This window comes from Oreochromis aureus, linkage group 6, assembly GCF_013358895.1.
Source record: "Oreochromis aureus strain Israel breed Guangdong linkage group 6, ZZ_aureus, whole genome shotgun sequence".
NCBI lineage: Eukaryota > Metazoa > Chordata > Actinopteri > Cichliformes > Cichlidae > Oreochromis > Oreochromis aureus.
This window is the reverse complement of record NC_052947.1, coordinates 7,879,609-7,902,048: the sequence shown is the minus strand read 5'-3', so window position 1 is coordinate 7,902,048 and position 22,440 is coordinate 7,879,609. Positions and strand designations below refer to the sequence as shown.

The 22,440-nt window shown below is 39.9% G+C and overlaps 2 protein-coding genes across 2 annotated transcripts in view; one reads left to right on the top strand and one right to left on the bottom strand.

The window, feature by feature from the left end:
- mfng (MFNG O-fucosylpeptide 3-beta-N-acetylglucosaminyltransferase) overlaps positions 1 to 17,216 on the bottom strand; it is a 29,819-nt gene extending 12,603 nt beyond the window's left edge. Inside the window, exons 1-4 of the mRNA XM_031736069.2 lie at positions 16,442 to 17,216; positions 8,757 to 8,802; positions 7,355 to 7,457; positions 176 to 329 (exon numbers count right to left, since the gene is read on the bottom strand). Coding sequence (XP_031591929.2) covers positions 176 to 329; positions 7,355 to 7,457; positions 8,757 to 8,802; positions 16,442 to 16,822 — 684 coding nt within the window. The 5' untranslated portion in view covers positions 16,823 to 17,216. The remainder of the gene's footprint in view (positions 1 to 175; positions 330 to 7,354; positions 7,458 to 8,756; positions 8,803 to 16,441) is intronic.
- A 2,147-nt stretch (positions 17,217 to 19,363) lies between these two features.
- Positions 19,364 to 21,970, top strand: LOC120440734. The gene is made up of 3 exons (XM_039613917.1): positions 19,364 to 20,149; positions 20,475 to 20,757; positions 21,191 to 21,970. Exons 1-3 carry the CDS (start codon positions 19,959 to 19,961, stop codon positions 21,359 to 21,361), a joined length of 645 nt encoding a protein of 214 aa, XP_039469851.1. The 5' UTR covers positions 19,364 to 19,958; the 3' UTR covers positions 21,362 to 21,970.
- The last annotated feature ends 470 nt before the right edge of the window (positions 21,971 to 22,440 follow it).

Genomic DNA, 22,440 nt, shown 5'->3' with positions numbered 1-22,440 from the left:
CCTTCATGTTTTTGTCCCTTTTTGTATATTTAAGAGATTTGTTTTTCTTCAGGGTACAGTTATATGCTCCTCACTAGATCACGACTTCAGCATGTACTTTGCAAAGCTCAGCCAAGTCCTAGTGCTAAGGTTGACTCTGCCAAGAAACCTAAAATGCTCATGAGTGGTATCGTACCGTAGCGTTGCCCTCCAGCAGTTCATGAGCAGTGATGGGCTTGTCCAAGCTCGGCTTGCCCACGTAGATGTCACCTTCCTGGGGGAAGGCTGACAGCAGGGAGAGGAGAGCTTCTGGGTTGACATAGTTATCATCGTCCACATGACAAAACCACCTGAGGAGCGATCGGTGAAAGAAAAGGGAAAATATCCAGTTAAAATGTAACCGTGGTGCTGGGTTTATAATAATAGTTTTCTCAGCTTCGCTCCATTTCTCCTGTTGACATTTGCAATCAGGCGGGAAAAAAATCTGAAGACTAATTTTCTTCTTTGTTGGTTCCACTCTCGCAACAGAGAAATGAAAAAAGGCTTACCTAAGTAATGCATCGTGCATTTGTACTTGAAATAACGATACCTTACACTGACTGGAAGAGGAGAAATGGAAGGGGAATGAAATTTCTCAAACCATGTGGAAGAGTGTGATCAATGCTGTAACCCCAAGTTATCTAGTTACCCCATATGTATATATTTACTTGTGGTTGGATACCATAGCAAAAATATGAGATTTTTTTTAAAGTTTGATGTTGACATATATTTTAAGACTCCATGTGAAAAATAGTTGACCTTTGGGCATATAAATATCCTGAAGCCCTTGCAAGGCTATCTTCATTACAGACATTGAAAAGAAAAAGGTTAAACCCTATAAAGGTTGTGTTGGCACTGACTATGCTAAGTATGCATAGTCAGTGCCAGATACTTCATCTAAATAGAGAACTGACAGCCACTTAACCACAAGATTTACAACAGAGACAGAAAAGCATTTGTATGTGCTCGTATCCTGCTGTTTGTGTTTATAGACATCACTGATAGGCTTTACCTTGAGTAACCAGCAAACACAGACCCAGAGCTTGACTCAGCATGTAGTCTTTTAGCAGTCTCACCAAGTTGTAAATGTGACTGTTAAATTCATGAGATCAGGTGAGAGAACAGAGAGAGAAAACACCTGGAGTCACAGCAGTCTGTAAACTACTCATATCACAGTTTACAAGGTACAGCATGTGAAAAAGAGTTTTTATGGGACTGCTGTGCTGTGCAATGAGAAACTAAGTAGTAAGTACTTAGGAATTAAAGCAGTAAGCAGCAGTCAGGTGCTGCTGATCAAGTGCACTTGATTCATTGATCCTCAGCAAGTACAAGCACCTCTATAAAAGCAGAAGGTTTGGCAGTTTGCTGGTGTGGAGCAGACAATCCAAACAATCTGAAGTTCATCATTTGTACAGTGAGAAAAATAATTCACAGATAGAAAACATGCAGCACAGCTGCCAGTCTTCCCTGGAGTAAATGTTTCAGCAAATTTATCCCAAGGTCAAAAAATGCAATTCTCAGAAATACAGCAAAAAACCCAAGCACTACAGCTCAGATGCTACAGGCCTCAAATACCATGTTCAATGTTAAAGATCACGACAGCACAAACAACCGATGGCTTGTTTGGAAGGGTTGCAAGGGGTTGCCGAGCACGATGGTGGAGGGGTGATGATTTAGGCTTGTTTTGCAGCCACATTACCTAGGACCTTGGAATCAACCATGAATTCCTCTCTACACCAATGTATTCTAGACCCATATGTGTTCTTATATCCAACAAACATACAAAACTGGTTCATAGAACAGGACAACAATCTCTAGCACACCAGTAAATACACAGCAGAATGGCTGAAAACGAAAAGAATCAAGGTCCAAACCTCAACCTGACTGAAATGCTGTGCATAAACGGAGACATTATATGAGACAGACATGGAAAAACAGAAATTGACCCTAAAGAGCAAATCAGCATCCAAACTCAGAGCCAATCACGTTGATTTGCCGATGCTGATTTGCTGCATGTCGTTGACATTCACAACTATGCACTCGCAGGCACATTCTTAATGAAGCAAAGATGTAGGTAAGGGTACTTATCACATTTCTTGGCTTATTATATCCATAATATGGCTTAGCATAGAGTTTGTTCAGGGCTCTGGTAGAAAACCAGAGAGACTGATTGTGTCTGCAGTCTTAACTGAGGCATTAATAAAGTATGACTTGTAGGGGGGGAAAAGCTTTTCAATCCCTACTTTTAGGCAGAGTCACAAACTTATTTAAGGAATGTTTTTCATCAGATTTACTTGAAATATTTTTGTGTCCCATTTAGTATTAGAATTAAAGTTATGGCTCTATCCCCACTCATTCAGATAGTGTTCTTCATGAGAAGGATGTCATTGTGGCTCAAGAACGCCTGTGAAGCAAGATATCATGTTCCTTTCAGAGGGAACTTAATCTTTTTGTGGAAGAAGAACATGATGAGGTACATCTGTAATAACTTACTTCAACTTCTAGTTAACTTCTTCAGTTAATGGTAGTTGTTAAGGTCACGTGATAAGAGATAAGGTTGTATGTGTAACGATAACGCTTGGTTATCTTGGCAGATCATTCCATGTGATACTGTCACAAGAGCTCTGGAAAAGCTAGCAAAGAAATGTTGAATTTAGGCATTTTTATGGGAGAAGATTTAAGATCTTCTCCCATTTTGAAGCTTTTTTCATCTACATTTGTTTTTGTCCTCACAGCACGAATTGCTCTGTGAGTAATCGAGCTGCTTGATTTTTTCTCTGCCATCTTAATGACTGGACATGATGTCAGAGCCTCATTCCAAACCAAACAGGCTTGCACTGCAACATCAGAGTCCAAATTACAAAGCTGCTGGTACCAAACTGAAGTGCTGCCTTGTTTCCTCTGCCATCCTAATTGCTGCCCAACAACAGAAAAGGCTTACTTCCAAACCAAACATCCCCACTTCCCTCTTGAGTGGGATTTGAGTGAAACTGGGGAGGTTTGTAAGTGTGCCTTGGAACCAATTTGAAAACATTTTCACTGCCATTCTAATAATGAATGCCCCCCATTCACCCCCACCCCAAACACAAGCTGTTAAGTTTCATTCATTTTTCCATAGATCAGTATCAACAGATTGTCAATACTTTATATTGTACAGCAGCATCAAGCAGCGTTGTCTCGTGCATATTCAAGTCCCTAATAAATAAACTTTTCCTTTTCTTGGAAATATTTTAATCCTGTTTTTTTTTTTACTTCTCCTTCTTCTTCTGTGATTACATAAGCACAAAGAGCTAATAAATACAACAGTGACACAAGGGTAGCCTGCACTGTGTGCTATTGCAGTGTTTGAGACAAGGCATGAAATTGGAAAAGATGCAGACAAGAGTGTAGGGGATCATACATCATCTTCATTCTGGGCCCATTAAGAGCAGATTGCATTATTTTAGTTTTGCCCCAGTTGAAAGCTGTTATGGATAGCTGATAGTGACTGAAAGGCGTGGTTCAAATAAGCTCAGCGAACACAGAGGAGGCCCAACGCTGTCAGACTGAAGCTTCAAACTGAAGCAACCAGGCCACGGTTCATTTATCTGAGAAGTGATAGTGGGTGAATAATTAGTTTGGCAGCTATTGACTGCACATTCATCTAATGATGTTAGCTATTACAGAATGCATTCATACATTTATCTAACTAATTGAGCAATTTCTGTATATCTGTTTGCCGGTTTTCCATTGATCTCAACATCCCCTTCAAACTTGTGCCACGTGTACTGCTAAGGACACGAGTCAAAGAAATGTAGAAAATGACTGGTCACTCAGTGAGTGGCTCACTGTGGGGTGGTATGAGGCACAAGCTGAAAATTGCAGCAATACCTGCACAGCTGTTCAAACACCTTAAGTTTTTGCATTGTTTCTCCCTCTTTTAATGTTCCTGTACTTACTTTATTTTTAGATTACCTTATTTAGATTAGAGATTAGATTAGATTAGATTAGATAAAACTTTATTAATGCCTCGGCTGGGTTCCTCCGGGAAATTCTGTTTCCAGCAGCACAGCACCGACAGAAGTTGCAAAAGAATGTAAGCAGAAATAGAAATTTACCATATGTACACATATAAAATTATATAAATACAGAGAAATATATAAATACAGAGTAGCGATAAATAGGAATAGGAATACCAGGGAATTGCACATTTCAACTATTGTGAGTTGAATATAGAAAAATACTGCACAGTGAAAAGGGCACTACAACTTAGTTGTTCCCGCCCTCCCACCCGGTTTCCCCTCCCTCTCCCCTCCAGCGAGGAGTTAAACAGTCTGATGGCGTGTGGGACAAAGGAGTTTTTAAGTCTGTTGGTCCTTGACTTTGGGAGAAGCAACCTGTCACTGAACAGACTCCTCTGGTTGTTTATGTCCGTGTGCAGAGGATGCCCAGCATTGTCCATAATGTCCAGCAATTTTTTTAGTGTCCTTTTCTCTGCCACTGTCACCAGATTATTTGCATTTTTCTGTGTAATTTTGAGTATGTCTTACATTAAGACATGATGATTGATGTTTTTATTTATTTATTTATTTTCTTCCCCTTTTAATCTGTAGTGGTTCAGTCCAGAACCTATTTGGGCTGTGGCTTAACAAATTAACAAATTAGCCAATACCACCTTGTTAAATGTTAATTGGTCACCTTGTTTATTTGTGAAGGTGTGATTGGTCCACTTGGATTTTTTTCTGTTTCCTGTTTTTTATTTAAACGCAAATTCTTGGACATTTTGCAATGACCCTGATGAAGGCCGAAAGCTGAAACGCGATGGTCACTTAATAAAGCTGTTTCCTAATACTTTAAGTGTCGCTGGAGTCTTCACGTCATCAAACACCTGCATGCTACGAAGCCCAAAATCCCGCCTACTGCAGTTGCTAGAATACTGCCAAACAACCGTGCGCAAATTTCCTGTTACAGTGCCCAAGCCAGAGCCTCCAATTCTCAAAACGCAAGCCAAAACAAGTTGTATGTCAGGATATGTCAAGACCTACTTAGTCTCAATTACCTGGATGCCATTTGGGCAAACAGGGTGCTAGTTAAAAGTAACTACTTCAAAACTGGGAGAAAATCAATGTGAAATAACACACTACAAGAGTGCACCGGCTGTCCTCTCTCACCAATACGGTGAAGAACAAAAAAAAGTTATTATGTTTGTCTAATCTATGTCACCTGATGTCTTGGTAGAGTATTTAACAGAGGAGATGAAACAACTCCAGGCCTCGAATGCAGGTGTTCTTCAGGTTTAGATGTGTCCTTGATCCAACACAGCTGTTTTTTGTGGTTAAATTACCTCCTCAACATGTCTTGAAGTTCTCCAGAGGCCTGGTAACGAACTAATCATTTGATTCAGGTGTGTTGACCCAGGGTGATATCTAAAACTTGCAGGACACTGGCACTCGAGGCCTGGAGTTGCCTACCCCTGGATTAGAGTATCTGGCTTGATACCTTCTGTGAGGCAGAAACCCTCTGTGCACTTAAGATTAGGCTTTAAACTTTCCTTTTTGATATAGCATATAGTTATGGTTGGATCAGATGACCCTGAACCCTCCCTTAGTTACGCTACAATAGGCCTGGGCTGCTGGGGGCTTCTCACTGTGTATTTCTTCTTCACTTAACTCCTTTCACTGTCTATATTTTATATGCCACTCTGCATTTCCAAAGTGTGTCTTTTGTCCTGTCAACTCACGCCCCTCCCTGAGCCTGGTCCTGCTGGAGGTTTCTTCTTGTTAACCCTAGAACACTATCGCTATAAATAGTAACACAATCACTAATGCCGGGTGATTTTTACCCGATATAATATAACCAATAAAAAGTAATCAAATATATCAAAATATGACAACACATGACAAATTAGAGTGGTCTTCTTTTACTTTCAACTGTGCAATGTCTAACAAAATGAAAAAAAAACCCTCCTAAAACAAAATAATGACTCTGGAAAGCTGGTCTTTGGTCCACTCATTCCTGGGACATTTGAGACTTCCCTGGTGAAGGCACAGGCTCCTCGACACGCAAACAGCTGCAGGAGAGAGAAATCATGTAAATGTATTTGCTCGGGTGTAAATCACCCGGCGATAGTGTTCTAGGGTTAAAAAGGGACTTTTTTTCTTCCCACTGTCACCAAGTTCTAGCTCCATATAGGACTGTCTGAATGTTGGGGCTGTATTATTGTAGGGTCTTTAGCTTACAATATAAAGCACCTAGGGGTGATTGTTGTGACTTGACACTATGTAAACAAAAATTAACTGAATTGAACTGAATCAGTGACTTATGAAGAATGTGAAACAGGAGCATATAATAATAACAAGGACATAAGAGTATCTACATAGGGAATGAAACGTCTGCCTTATTTAAGGAAACAGAACTGTTTAAAGAGCTTCTTGCAACACAAAATGATGAGGCAAAACAGGAGACTACAATTGTTTGCACAGGACTCCCACAGATGCAGATTTGTCCCAAATAAATTAAACAACTCAAAGACAATCTTAGTGTTAAAAACAATAAGAGGAGGAAGGCTCAGACAGATTTATCACAGCAGGTGTAAGGCTGTACTGGCCCACATTCACAGAATGCTACAGGACCAAAGATGATATTTGAGAGGAGGACCAGTGCCGTCTCCTGGCTGAGCACAGAGAGACCACATCAGTACTTCAGGCACAAAAGGACATGGATAATGAAAGCAGCCAGGAGCGCAGGAGAAACTTCCAGGCTCCTACAATCAATTAGAACCCTGAAGGAGAATTTCGGTGCAGAGGAAAAAGCCACAGATGAATGGATGGACAGACTCATTAATTTAAAACAGCAGATGGAAGAGGAAATGAAGGAACCAGAAAAAAATCAATGGCAAAGCAATTCCTCCTCTTTCCAAGAATTCCAAGAATTTCAAGACAAGTGTGCCCTCTGAACCTAACATTAATAATATTTTTAATTATATCCACTTTATTACAAATGCATAAAAAATAAAAACATAAAAGGCTGTTCTTCATACCGTTACAAGTTGGACAGCACCGCACAGAAAGGGTAGTTAAGATGATCTATTAATGCACAGGTTATGCTTAAAGTCAATAAATTCCTTTAAAAAAAACTCCTCGAAGATTACCGTTGTAATAAGTGTGACTGTAATAATCCTCACCTCCATATATGCCTCTGTAACCCTGGAACATAATTTACTTCTTTGATTTCTTGCCGCACTATGTGCTGCTGTAACAGTCTCATTTCCCCACGGTGATCATTAAAGTTTGCAATCTTAATCTGATCTTTAAAGCCGGTGCAGGCAGGGTGTTAGACAGACCGTAATCGGGCTCACCTCTTGTTTGAGGCCATGAAACCGTCGTACTCTGCAGACATCTTGCAGGACAGAGCCTGCTGACTGTGATCGGACTGGCAGTCTGTTACCACCATGTTATAACCTGGTGACAGAGACAGACAGAGAGAGATGAGAAAGAGATACTACTGGATGCCATCTGTTTCAAAGCAGTTGCACATGGTTGAGTGTATTGCTGATTATACCATTCTGCATGGTACATTATTTTACCATCAGCCGTGATCAACCCTGTTTGTGATTGACAAGTGATATTAGAAATGGAGAAATGATATAAAGATAGAGATGTGTGTGATAGAGAGTGAGGAAACAATGAAACAGTGGTGAAGAAAACAAGGAAAAAACTAACAGACTAACAGCATGAGTAGACAGCTATGACAGCCTCCACTTAACTTATCTATTTAAGACACTCCATGATATTTAGGACCCAGATTGAAAGGATTCCCTTCCATTTACCCACAGGAGTATTTGTAAAAAACAGTCACTGATGTAGGGTGATGAGGTCTGGCTTGCAGTCTGCCCAGTTGTCATTTTTACTCGGCAAAACAGACTAGAAATGAGAGGCCAGCTGGAAATCGAAGCACTGTTGCAGACACAACAAGCATTTACAGAGTTGGTTAAGCCAGGGCTGTGGCTATGGTTTGGGGGTTTTAATGTTTGTGACTAAATAATTGATGAAGTTACTGCTGTCGTGCCACATGAGTAAATACATGCGCCTCTCTCTGTATGGGCACGCTCATATTCATCCTTCCTAATACTCCTAGGGGAAAAAAAGAATTCCAAAAACACAACTTCAGCTCCTGTGAGGTTATGTTGCATTCATTTTTGGTGACTCTCACAACATCTGGGCACACCTGGATTTACTGCTGCTCGATTAATATCAAAATGTCTGATTTTAATGTAAATTCTCGTTGCAGATTATTGGTCAAGAGTCCTTTAACTGCCTGTCTGCAGTCTCCCCTTTGTGCCACATGTTTATTGCTGCAGTATGAGCAGTGGCGTTGACAGTGGGTGTTAGTGGCAGACTTTAAAGAGCAGCTCAGGAGCAATAACAAAATATTTCAACAGGGGATGCCTAAGGCAGCTGCCTAGTTATCCTATGCCAAAAAATAGCCTTGGGTAAGAGTTATGGGTCACTTCATCTCATTCCTGTGTGCACGCCAGTATTAGAAGTCTTCCTGATGTCTGTGGTGTTGCATTTGTGCACTGTGGCATTGTCATGTTGAAACAGAGAATGAGCTTACATATTTAAGGTTGTGTGCTCCAGCATTATCTGAGAAACATCCCATATAAGGAATGGAAGACACATTTGCATGCACCCACATATATAAATTTTCTGATTTAAATCTAACTTTTTGTGTGAATGAGATTCAAGATTGCTGCTTACCTTCTGAAGTTAGGTCCACATCCTCTGTGTCTGTGAAAATGAACGTCTATGCAAAAGAAAAAAGGAAATATAAAAGAAGAGAAGGAATTAAAAACAGGAGCTTCGATTGGTTATCTGTCTTCTTCTCAACATCTGTAACACATCATCCTGAAAGTACTCTCATTAGAGAGCAAGAACACAAACACATCATATACTCACAAGGATCAATGGGATCAATGTGATGGAGCAATACGACGTGACAAAAACAAGGTTCCCCGCTGTGAGCTAAAACAATGAGTCATTGTACACACACATACACACACAGCATCAGAGTGGTCAGAGCAGCATGATATGGCTGAGTCAGTTTGTTCTTTGGCAGACCCCCATATAGATAGATAGATAGATAGATAGATAGATAGATAGATAGATAGATAGATAGATAGATAGATAGATAGATAGATAGATAGATAGAAGAGCAATACTGACATCTAGTGGTGTGAAAATGTCAGCTCTATTGTCTTTTGCCCTTAAAGGATATTTCAAATATAACATGTTGTGCAAATTCACAACAACAGCCACCTCAAAGACTTCTATCCATGTCCTTCTGCTTATCCGATTCATTGAAACAGGACAGGTCGGCTGTCTCAGGGCTATCACATAGAGACTGACCAGTTACACTAACAGTCAATGTAGAATCAGCTATTAACCTAGCATGCATGTCTGTGGACTGTGAGAGGAAGCTGGAGTACTTACAGAGAACCCACACAGGCACGGGGAGAACATGCAAAACTCCACCCAGAAAGGCCCCAGCTGGAAGGGGCCTGACATTCTCATTGTGAAGTGATGGTGCCACACTGCACCACCATGAAACCTGTTTTTTTTTTCCTTCTTTTCCTCATTATTTACAGTTTTACAAAACATCACAATGCAGAAATGCTCAGATATAAGCAAAGTTGCAACTTTTCTTTTGCTTTGCTTTTGCTTGAGCTGCAGTGAGTGTCTCTGGGGAAACGATATTCAGCACCTCCATTATTTCACCATGAGCCTCATTTGCCTTTTTGTTTCCTTTTTGTCTTTTAACCGTTGTCACTCCTACGGAAAGACGTCAGACACTGAAAACACTGCACTCTTCAGTATTTATTCTTTCACTTAGGGTGTGCAGGCTTCTCTTGTACAACACTGTTACTGCTTCCATCATTTCTCTATCACGCTTTCTTGTGGAGCTGTAGCAGTATGTAGATTGCGGTTGCACTAATACATGTACACACAGTCATACTGTATATGGCCAACAGCAGAAAGCAGTGAAACCAAGCAGTATGAAGCAGTTAATATGAACATCCACCATTGTAATAATAACAATGTAATTAATTAGCAAAAATGTAAAAAATCGGAATAATATTGTATTGTGATCATATCAGATCATATCGGATGATGTCTGGTGAGTCCCACTTGTAGTTAGTGAAGGCAGGGAGTTGTGAGGGAAGTGTACAATGTGAACAAGAGCTCCAAAATTAATCCAGTAAGTGAACTTTCAGTCGATAAAATCGTGTAAGCTTTCAGGGCAATACTAGTGTTAATTTGAGGTAACTGTGCAAACTCATGTGTTTAAAAATGGCAGGCCCACTGTCTGACAGTTTTACTAGCTGTGATTATGTGTATTTTCTCTGTGTTTACATTAAAGTGAGTTTCCATAATATCCTCTCTGCTGCATTCAAAGAGAAAAGCTTCATCTACTCTTAAGTACACTGTTTTATTGTAGCATCCCAGTCCATCAATCAAATTATAATACTCTCTATTCCTCTCGCTCTCTCTCCCGTTCTCCCTTGAAGTGACATCAAACAGCCTCTAAATCATTACTTTGGTCATTTTAATACAGCTGGAGCTCTATCCCCCCCTCACTAGTTCTCCCAAAGGCCTTTTTTAACCTTTTTTCATCCCTTCCTGTCATCTCTCCATCACTGAAGCAGGAGAAGGAGGAGTAATGAGATACCTGGATCAATCCTCCCCCCCGCTATCACCACGACAACCACCACCACCTACGCCACTAAATCCTCCAGAGAAAAATTTGCCATTACAATTAGTTTCCCCACCTCTGGCCATAACTCAAACTAAAGCACCTGCACTGAAATCAGTCAGCCTGGGACGAGGAACGAAAATGACAGAGCGTGGGGTTGGAGCGGCTCGTAAACAGAGTTTGCAGGGACGTTTCACTGAGGTCAGGCAGGAATGCATAAATCTCAACTTGTTTTTCACACTCTTAAAGGGCTATTAAGTAAGATTTGTACTACCCCATAACACAAAATGACTGCAATATATCTTAATAAGGGCTCTGATCAATATTTCAGTGATTCCTTTGTAGTATGATGAGGATAATCTGGCTTCCAAATCGGACATTTGGATCCTCAGTCTGTTCGACTGTGGCACTCTGAGAAGCTTGAATGGGAACTTTGTTGAGAGTAGAAGGGGGAAAAATCATTCTATAATTGTTATGGCCAAACTGACGCTGATAGGGAGTAAGAAATAATCTGAAATTGTGAAACCAGGCACAGGGTCACACAGCTAGCCTTCAAAATCTAAAATAAATTGTTAAATTAAATTAAGATTTATGCCACACGCAGTAACTATTTATTAACAATGGTGAATGGGTGAATGAGGCAAGTTGTGTAAAGCGTTTTGAGTGCTCTGATACAGTAAAAAAGCACAAAATAAGAACCAATCCATTTACTATTTAACATAGCAGAAACACAGCCAGGAGATATAACGTGGACACAAACCACTTTAGCCACGAGTGGATGGATATGTTGTTATTTAACAAGTAACAACAATGTAAATTCCTCTGAATCCAGTAATAACATATGAGATACAGTATATCAGTTTGAGGTGCTGTTACATTTACCAGTTGGTGCTGATAAACATTTACATAAACATTTAACTCCAATTGCAGGGACAAGGTTAAAAACTTGGGTGTGTGGTTCAACATGGTGCTCTCTTTCGAGTCTCATGTAAAAGAGACAACAAAGACCGCCTTTTATCATTTAAGGAACATAGCCAAAATCAGACAAGTTTTATCAAACGACACTGCAAAGGTTCTTCTCCACACATTTGTGTCTTCACGTATCGATTATTGTAACGCTCTTCTTTCTGGGCTACCGAGGAAAAGTTTTAGAGGTTTACAGATGGTGCAAAATGCAGCTGCTCGCATTGTAACTAAAACTGGAAAATTTGAGCACATTACCCCTGTATTGAAATCCTCTCATTGGGCTACCTTGTCAGGTTCGAGCAGATTTTAAGGTCCTGCTGCTTACCTAAAAGGCATTAAATGGTTTGGCACCTTCATACCTCTCTGATCTTTTGCACCCTTATGTTCCATCCCGTGCTCTCCGATCCCAGGATTCTGGCCTTTTAAAAGTTCCTAGAGCCAGAAAAAAAACTATTGGGGAGCGTGCTTTTTCTTTTCGTGCCCCATTTTTGTGGAACAACCTCCCTCAAGATATTAGGCAGGCATGCTCTGTGGAAGTTTTTAAAGCTAAGTTGAAGACCCACTTGCTCACCCTATCCTACATGTCTCAATTCTTTGCCATTTAGCTTGTTTGTTTTTTCATTTTTATTGTTTTTTAACTTTTATTATGTTTTTAACTTGTTATTGTGTTTTTAACTTGTATTGCTATGCATCACTTTTATTTATTTATCTCTTTATTTTCAAATAGCTGTACAGCACTTTGTCTGAAAGCGCTTTATAAATAAAGTTTTTATTATTATTATTATTATTAGCGGTGTACTGATTGTAGTATTTATGCTATGCTAGGCCACTAGCTTAATTCTTCAATCCTTATGCCCCATCCACACTTTGAAGCTGACAGTTGGACACCAGTGGACGTTACTACAAAAAATTACTACACTACTACAAAGTTTAACACCTTTCTTTGGTTGTAACATTGTTGCTACTCACTTCCTGTGTGAATGCAGCTTGACACTTGATGTGAGACTGGTAACATTCTCGCATGCTAACTAACCGAAATAACAAAACCAAGAATAAATTGCAGTTAAAAAGTGCACAATATATAATCTGAACCACAGATCCCATAGCTTTATCAGTGAACTTAGTTTCAGGTATAAAACATGCTATATATATTTCTAATTGAATCTCCATTAATAATTTAGAGTTGTAAAGTGAAATACCAATGATTTACTAAAACTAGTTTATAAGATGGCAACTATGTCAAGGAACAACACACAGTGTAGCACTTTGTATCTATTACAGCACAGTTAATTATTTTTTATGGCCGTGTGGAATCTGAATTTAATAATGCGCTACAAAAAAGGGCACTCAATGTGGAAATGTGTTTGTGATCCAATATTACATTTCAATTTTGGCTTGATCTGCATTGTTCTAAAATGTGTGTTTTTTCTCTCCCCTGTAACAATTTTCACTCGTTTCATATGTTTATTCATTACAAATTATAACAAAAAATCTGATAAACTTTTAATTAATATGGGCAATTTATTTGTGCTGTTTAATCAAATAAAATGCAGTTAAACGGACTCACAACTTGGAGCCTTATGCGCTTTAAGTCTCAAACTGACAAGTATTGATGAATGCATTACTACTCCTAATGACCTTTCACATTCAACAAATAACTACCTGCTCCTCTGAGGCCAAACACATCAGACCATCAGTGGTACAGACAGGAGAGGCTGAACTCCAAAATACCGACAGCCAAAAAAGACTGACAGAGGATTTTTGGAATGCAGGTGGCAATTAGACAGCAAGCTCTTTATTTAATAGAAATCCAGAAATCAAAACATATCAAATGTTAAACATCCTCATTTCTCTTGGATTAAAATGTTTTAAAATGTGATTTAAACATTTATAAAATAAAGAGACAGGGGCATGTTTACCACTGTGTTGCATCACTTCTTCTTTTGACAATCTGCAAGTTTGGGACCTGAGATGATGATTTGTTGTAGTTTTTAAAATGAGATGCTCTCCTGTTTTTGGTTTTTACTACAATATATGCTGCTCAGTAGTTAGGGGCATTCTTGTTTCATAATCCTCCATATACTGAGATATATCTTAAAAGCAGGAAATTTAGTACCATAACACTTGCGCTTTGATTATATATTTTCCTCAACATTTATACTCCTGAAAAACTCCACCTTTCTAGATTGCTCATTTTACAGTGTAACAACTATTCGAAAACTTTTTGACGGTTTGCTTTAAATTTTTAATGAGATAATTCTTCTCTTTGCATTACTTCAGATCAAACTTTCCACTCTGAATGTGAAATATCTCAGCTTCTACTGGATACATAGCCATAGAGTGTTTGAGGTTGACAGATATTCTCGTTACAGGAACAAAACATTTTAATGATTGAAATCCTCCTCACTTGTCCTCTTGTGCCACCATGAGGCCAAAATTCTAACTTTTAGCATAAAACATTCCCTTCAGCCTCAGCTGTTGCTGATTAGCTGTTTTGTGCTAATCAGCAACTGTTAGCATTATAGCATTGTAAACAATGATATCTTGTTATTACTGCAACTGAAAGCATGCTACCATGATGATGCTAGCCTTTATCTTAAAGCGCTACCAGAGATGTTGTAAGAGACGTTGCACACTTAAAGGGATAGTGACAGTAGTATAACTTCCTGGAGAGCAAAGTCACCAAATTAATGAGCTGTTTAGTTTTTATGTCCCAGAAACCACTAAAATTAAACCTTGGAGCATTTCAACATGGCTGCCATCAAGCATTACCTGCTTCTTAAAGGACTTTACCATCAATGTATACCTCAGAAAGCTGCTAGTATCACTGTAGCTTGTTGTTTCTCTGTTTCCACCTATGAGATCATTTCTGCTGTTGGTGCCCCAGGATATGATAGAATTAGATTTTTTGAAGATCCAAAGCTGGACTGAGGCCAAGATCATATTAGGGATTATCACTATGTATTTACTGTTTTAGGGCTTCCAACAAGCTGTTGTCAGCTGTTGTCACGGAGACAGTTTCTGTCTGCTTCCAGGTCTAAGCAGATTAGCTTCAATATTTTGTGGAAGCTGCTGCCAAGCTGGTTGACTTTTCACCCCAGGTGTGTGTGTGTGTGTGTGTGTGTGTGTGTGTGTGTGTGTGTGTGTGTGTGTAAGCATATTTGGGTATCGGGTTCATTCTGTTCCTCAATCAGCCCTACACTTCCTTTTCTATGACCAGCTTCCGTTTTAGTATTGTTAACAGAGTCACTACATGGCGGCTGCTTCCCCTCGGCTGAGACAGCCTGCCTGCGCAGCTTCCTGTGTATGCATCTGTATGTTTTCATCTACCACTGGGTGTGTAGTTGCATCTTTGTGCCATTGTGTAGCTATAGATATACATATATATAGATAAATAAATATAGGGCCTGTGTGTGTGTGACTGCGTGCAGGCACTACCATCGACAAACGCTAAAGCAACCTTTTGTTTTGTGTTTGCAAAGAGAAAAAGGAAGAGTATAAACCAAGGCGTCTTTAAAAAAGTCTTTCAGCGCTCCGAGATGTGAAAACAGAAATGTGCTTCCTCAGCTCTTTCATCTGGTGTCAAAAAGGAAATGAACTCTTCTTTGTTGAAGCGCAACATGGAGTTAAACTAAACCACTGTATTCACTGTATGTGCGCATTTAAATAGAAGAATCCTGGAATTCTAAATAGTGAAATTGCTCACTGACTTGCATATTTGACAGCACTGACACACAAACAGGCACAGGGGTCAATGAAAACCTCTAAGCCGATACAACCGACTCAGAGTAACTTGGATTGTTTCCAGAACCTAAAGGAAGTGTGATCTGATTTTAAAGGCCAGGTTAAGACAACTCAAATATCTTTAGGCTGATGCCACTGAAGTATAAGATAGATATGTTCCTAAAAAAATAAATATATTGTATTGTATATATGCCAGTAACTAGTTTTCTAAGTATAGTAACAGAAATTACCCAGATGAAGGAAAAGGGTGAAAAAAAAATGTCCCTAACCCCTTTGAAATTCTACACCACAAGTACCACCACTGTTGTATGTTCAAAATATTGGATGAGCTGTAGCAAAAGACTTTTAAGCTGAATACCCAATACCTCACAGATCAGGCTTTCCAACAGGTTTGTCACTCTATGCCAATATTTAAAAATAGACCCTTACATAGTCGTGAAGTGAGACATGCAGACTGTAAAACCAAAACAGAACCGATTTTTTTAATGTTACTCTCTGTTTGTTTGGGGTGTTTTTCACACTTGTCCCACTAGCATGAAGTGATAAACAAAAGAAACTAAATTTAACTTTAATGAGCCATCAGACCTGCAGCACCAGAGCAGAAAGGAAGTGAGTGTTTTCACTTCATCTTTAGAGTCATGGCACATGGTTTGAGAGATCACATGTTTACTTTTTTTCTTCTTTGTTTTGCCTGAAATATTTCTAAGAAATTAAACTCATGAGCTTTACGTGTTATATCAGTTTCATTCTGTTATACCATTATAGGACTAATAAATGCACTGGAGTTCCTCTTTTATCTGTTTTGTTCACGGGTTTGGTTATCAACAGCTTCCTGAGATTGCGTAAATATTTTTAAACGAATGTTCTACTGAGTATAGGACAGAGTTTAAATCTTTTTTTAAAATCTGGTGGTTTGTTTGGATCAGGAGCTACTGTGTGATGAGAAGAGTAAGATGTTTCAGGAAACAGACATCACACTCACGTGCGCTTTGGTTCTGGAGATCCAGGTCTCCAAAAGAAGCGCGAGGCGCGTCTTGTGGAACCTCCCGGTGGTTTTCACAGCTATGTAGATGTCCTCCACCTTCAGTTCGGGCTGGCTGACATGTGCGTCCTCGGGCACCGAGCGACCTCCGTCGGCCAATGCTGTTTCGCCGCTGCTTCTGGTACTTTTCGCCGGGTTCTGCGCGTCCTTGACCAGGAAGGCAGCCTGCTGGGTGATCCGGTGGTGGATCGCTGGTGATACCTGGTAACAAACTATAACTTTGGGAAGGCTGCTGGTTCGAAGCTGAAAATCCACGTAGAGAATGATGAAGAAGGTGAAAATTAAGAAAAGCAACCTCCGGCGTATCCATCTGTTACGCATGGTAAAGCAAAATAAATAAATAAAAAAAATCCCAGTTAAATGTTGTAAGTCATTTAAAACGTGCTCTTAGCGCCCTTATTTAAAATCAACGTCATCTTTTGTAAGTTCTGGGTTAATTTCGTAGCGGGTCCTCCATCACTTCTTCGTCTTCCTCCTTTTTTAATGATTTCGTCACAGTTCCTGAATGGCCCAATTAACTGATAATTCTCACAAGTGCAGCTTCAGTATCAGAGTCGTGTCAGTCACACGATCAGGGTCTAAACTCGTGTCTGCTGTGATCATATAGGCAAAAACTCGCATTTCCTCTCATTTTGTGCAAAAAGCCAGAAGCGCAAAGATGTATTTGACTTTCCACTTGCAGTTCTGCGCTGTCGCCACTGTCAAGCTACATGGAACCAGGTAATAATATTTCCTCCCGCCGCTGTCAAAATAAAGCACAGCACTACCGGTCATACAAAACACATCCGGTGAGGATCTGAATAGCAGCTTAAACATGCGTCATATCAGGGGTACAAGACGCAGCAGGATATCACGACATATATACTTGACATTTACTTTGCTTTTTGAACCCCTGTTTCTTTTGTAGGTGTACTTCAAAATGCAAAAAAGTTTATATTTTGAGGCAACACAAATAACAGCAAAGTGTAAAAGAAAGTTTAAAGATTTTATTTATTTATTTTAATTCCTTAAAACGACAACATAGCTTTTTGTCATTTACAAACATTCAGACTCTTCAGAAAGTCTCTATATGTGTATGAAAATGAGCTTCCTGTCAGCAAACAGTAGACAAGACTGTCTGTCAGGACTGACATTCACTAAAGAACAATGATCTGCATCTGTGCTTCAAGAACAGGGGTGAGTCTTTCAAAATAAAATACAGAGCACTATTCTACTCCGCTTGAGGACTCAAAGTACTTTATGCAATATATGTCATTTGAAAAAGTTATGTTTTGTCTAAGTGCTTTCTAGCTAACGTTGCCAGTCCAAGGAACTTCCCCAATGAATCATTTTAGCGTGCAGACTGAAGCAGCCAGGACTCAAACCACCAACCTGCTGATCAGCAGATGACCTGCTTACAGTTTTTCTCCGTTGCTTTGGTGCATTTCTCACAACAGAATTAAACTTTGCACAACAGTTAGTTCAACCTCCACAACATGTAGTCGTTTTGGCACAACCTTGTGGCGGTTTCATGTTCATTTCGTCCAAAGGCAAATGCCTTTGGACATGAAGCAGTTGAGTAAGTACAAATATCTAAAGAATGGTCACTATCTCCTTGCTTTGATCATGAATGTCACAATTATTTATACTTGTACGGGCTGAATAGTCATTGTCCATACAACTAATAGTCTTCATGTCATTGCTTGTGTCAGTGCACTCAAAATTGTTGAACATCTTGTCAAACAATTTGTACATCCATTTTGAAAACCCTATTTTTAAGGAGTTTCCATGAAAATCTCCATAAATTACTTTTCTCAGGTGAACTTTATCTCACACTAATGAAAATTGGTGTGTGTTACTCTTACTTGCAACCAATGAAAAGCCTCTTCTACCCAGTCATAGGTGAATCGCGTTACAGTATCCCCTACTCTACAAGTATATATATAATGTAAACCAACAGACAGGATTGGCATGAGGTGCATACTGAATCTACAAAAGCTTGTGATGACATCACAGCAGAGTCCTGCAGAGGGTGGATTCGACACCCCAGAAGATACTTTCCCCGATGCAACGATAGAGCTGACATTCGCTGTGATGTAGATGAAAATATGTGGCCAGACAGACAGGAACGTCTGGATGTGCCAGAATGATTTACTGTACTGTTACATGTGCTGTTTATTGTTCACATTAGTGCACAGCTCTACCAAATGGGTGATTTTATGTTTACATGTATTCTACAGTGAACAAGTGACTGTAGCATATTTTCTTTTGCACAATTCTGTAGGATTACAAACACTTCTACACAATGGAAATGTGAAACGTACGTATTCAGTGTCTCAGTTACTCCCAAGACTCCCATAACATCTACAGTGACTTCACTGCACATTTCAGATGGCTGTACAGGTAGGCCATAGTGCTGTCGTCAGCATTTTCAGGTGTCACCAATTGTTTTTGCAATGGGAAACACTGAAATTATAAACTGTCATAGTGGAAACATGACAATGCCATTTGACTATCTTGTTCATACAGATGGTGTCAAGACTTTTCATTTTGATGGCACTGGCAGTTTCATTGACATGGATACTTGCTTTTGCGGTATGGATAATCAATTCTGTGCATGTGACGTGCTTTTGCAGGCTATCCACTAGGTTTTGCAGTTTGCACTAATTGTTTTGGGAAATGCACTAACTGCTGTGCAAAGTTTAATTCTGTTGTGAGAAATGCACCAAAGCAACGGAGAAAAACTGTAACTTCCTGAACCACAACCACTCCTGGTCAACCAAGCCATTCCGGTCTACTACCTCTGACATTGAGGAGACCCACTTTGAAAGAGCTATGTCCACATTGTGTTACAGTTTTTCTCCATTGGTTTGGCTCATTTCTTGAAACAGAAATTACATTCTCAAAATAACATGGACAAACCTCCAAACCTCTTGGCAAATGTTCGCAACAGAATGGCATTTCACATTCATTTCATCAAATGGCAAATGCCTTAGTACATGTCTCAATTGTCTCAATGCATCTTTGCAAATGATTAAGTACAAGTAGCCTACAGTTATACAGTTAGCCCACATTTAGCACATTTTCCAAATGAATAGATCCTGTAGATCTAAACTGATTAGTTGATTCCCAGTCTAATGATCATTCTCTCCAAAACATGTCAGCATGATTTCACTGTATAAGTACTTGCATGCACAACTGTCTGTTCAATTGTCAAAATTGGTCAAGAACACAATACCATGAATACCATATATGAATTTCTTTGAATATTTGATAAATTGATGACAGTCATTGACAGTCAGGTGAAACTAGACTAACGAAGGGGGAGTGTCACACACAGGTGTGTTCCACGATTGTGCGCTGCCAAACACAGATATATAGAGCTTGACCAGAGCCAGTCCGATCTCTGAACATGGATAGACAAGGCCAAGCAAACGGATAAGGGGAAGTTCTTCCTCAAGGAAGAGGAGGACTGAGAATGCGTGGTGGAGGAATAGGGGGAAGAGGCCGAGGTGTGCGAAGACACTGTGCTGTCCCGAATGAAATTCGGGCCACAATTATAGACCATGTCATAAACCATGGCCTCACAATGGCAGGTCGTCGAGTGCAGCCTAATGTGCCTCACTCTACAGTCTCCTCCATCATCCAAACCTTTCGCAGGGAAAACAGGTATGTACTCTATGTAATCTATGATGGATTATATGTTGTATAGGACAGGGCACTGTGCGTGAGGCAAAAAATGTATAACTTACTGTAGAGATTTTGTGTGCATCTGCCTACAGTAGATGGTCTATACTAGCAGGTGAAGAGAACTAGTGGAATGTATAAATATATTGAACAAATTACTGTAAACTATGGAATTACATAATTTATACAGTTTAGAGTAGTATTCCAGTCACTGTGCAATGCTGCGTTAGGATTGTGGTGACGTTACTGTGAGTAAAACAATAATACAATTACACTGGTAACCTACTGTATTCTGTTCTATGTGTAGGATTGGACAACAACCTCGCGTGGGTGGCAGAGGAAAACTGCTCAATGAACAACAGGAAAGAGAGATTTGTAACATGGTGATGGCAAATAATGCCATCACATTGAGACAGATCCATGATGCCATCCTTCAGGACAATCATACATCCCAGAATATAAACACAATAAGCATCTCCACGATAGACCGGGTTTTGAAGAAGCATCAGATGACAATGAAACAAATCTACAGGGTACCATTTGAGAGGAACTCTGACAGAGTGAAGGAGCTGCGCTACCAGTATGTAAATGTAAGTCAGTTACTGGTTGTCTCTCATTATAACCTTACCTGTAATCACAGTAAGCAGTAGTTCACTTATTTGGTTTCAATACCTCCTTTACCTGATTTCAGAATCAGTATTTGCTGCATCTGACTTCAACAATTTCAACAGAAAACTGCAGTTTATGTACAATTCTCATTATAATCCTTATTTTGTTGCCTCCCAATCAAATCTATCTAATACTGTAGGTTTTACTGTAACATCTCAGTAAGTCATCAGTATTTCCCACTCCCCTTTCTATCAAATACCCCTGCAGTACTTCCTCATAGGCCTATCACTGGTTTAGAAGCACTGGAGTAGTGGCCTGTAGTATATTGAATCTGTGGGGGAGAACATGTAATTGTCTAACTGTAGTATATGACTCTTCTGTATGACTGATTTTATGTTCTTTACTCTATTTTAGAGAATAATGGCATTGGAAGGACATGAGACCCCTCACATCCTGGTGTTCGTGGATGAAGCTTCAACCTGGCCAAGGGCCGAAGACGTGGCCGTAATATTATTGGCCACCGGGCCACAGTGGATGTCCCAGGTCAGCGAGGGGCAATATAACTATGTGTGCTGCCATTTCTGAAAATGGTGTGGCCACTCACATCCCCAGTCTTGGCCCATACAACGCACACAAGCTCCTCATCTTCTTGGATCGCCTTTATACCGATTTTATCCCTGAAAATGAGAGCGGTCTCATAGGGCCTCACCTACCCATTTATGTAATTGTGTGGGACAATGTCAATTTCCACCATAGCCCACTCATTAGGGGCTGGTTTGCAACGCATCCAAGGATGGTCATGGGCTTCCTACCACCTTACTCTCCTTTCCTCAATCCGATAGAGGAGTTTTTCTCTGCTTGGAGGTGGAGAGTGTATGAGCATCATGCTCAGGATCAGCCGTCCCTGCTCCATGCTATGGACGCAGCGTGTGATGACATTACAGGAGATCAATGCAGGGGATGGTTGCGGCATGCACGCCGTTTCTTCCCTCGTTGCATCGCAAGAGAAAGTATCCGCTGTGATGTGGACGAGAATCTGTGGCCAGACGGACAACAGCGTGTAAATAATCAGGAGGGTGAAGACAGTGGACAAGAGCGGGAGAATGAGTACAGCGACCACTGAATAAGTCCTTGTTTTTTGATTTTGTGTTCATACAATTTACTACTGTAATGTACATTTTCTTTTTACATATGTATGAAGCTTTCTTTGCGTGTGAATAAAAAATTGTTATAATTTCCTTGGTAGTGTGAGTGCAATCTGTGATGTCAAACCTTGGAGGCTACTCTTTTCTGTTGTATATTGTTGGTCCTCCATAGTGACAAAACATCTAAACAAACATTTGTATGGCAGTACTCACACAATGCCAAAGGGACGATGCATTTTGGGGGCACTGACTATTCAGATTAGAAAGAAATGTAGTTTTGACACATGAGTGAACTGTTTTAGGAGAGATATGAGCTTTTGCAGGTGGACCATGTCGTTGTGATCAACCATCCAGGTTTATTTTGACAAAAGCACCAAGAATGATGAGAATGTCCGATCTGTGTCGAGAAATGAGCCAAAGCTATAGAGAAGGATCTTTGCCATTTTGGAGACACTGACTGTTTAGATGGGAAAGGGATTTAGATTGAAGCCTGAGTGAACAGTTTTGGAAGAGATATGA

Bases quoted from the DNA above. Each gene is read 5' to 3' on its own strand.
- LOC120440734 (XM_039613917.1), top strand. From the start codon at position 19,959: ATGCGTGGTGGAGGAATAGGGGGAAGAGGCCGAGGTGTGCGAAGACAC. The intron at 20,150-20,474 runs GTATGTACTCTA...TTCTATGTGTAG, and splicing joins ACCTTTCGCAGGGAAAACAG to GATTGGACAACAACCTCGCG. The intron at 20,758-21,190 runs GTAAGTCAGTTA...ACTCTATTTTAG, and splicing joins TGCGCTACCAGTATGTAAAT to AGAATAATGGCATTGGAAGG.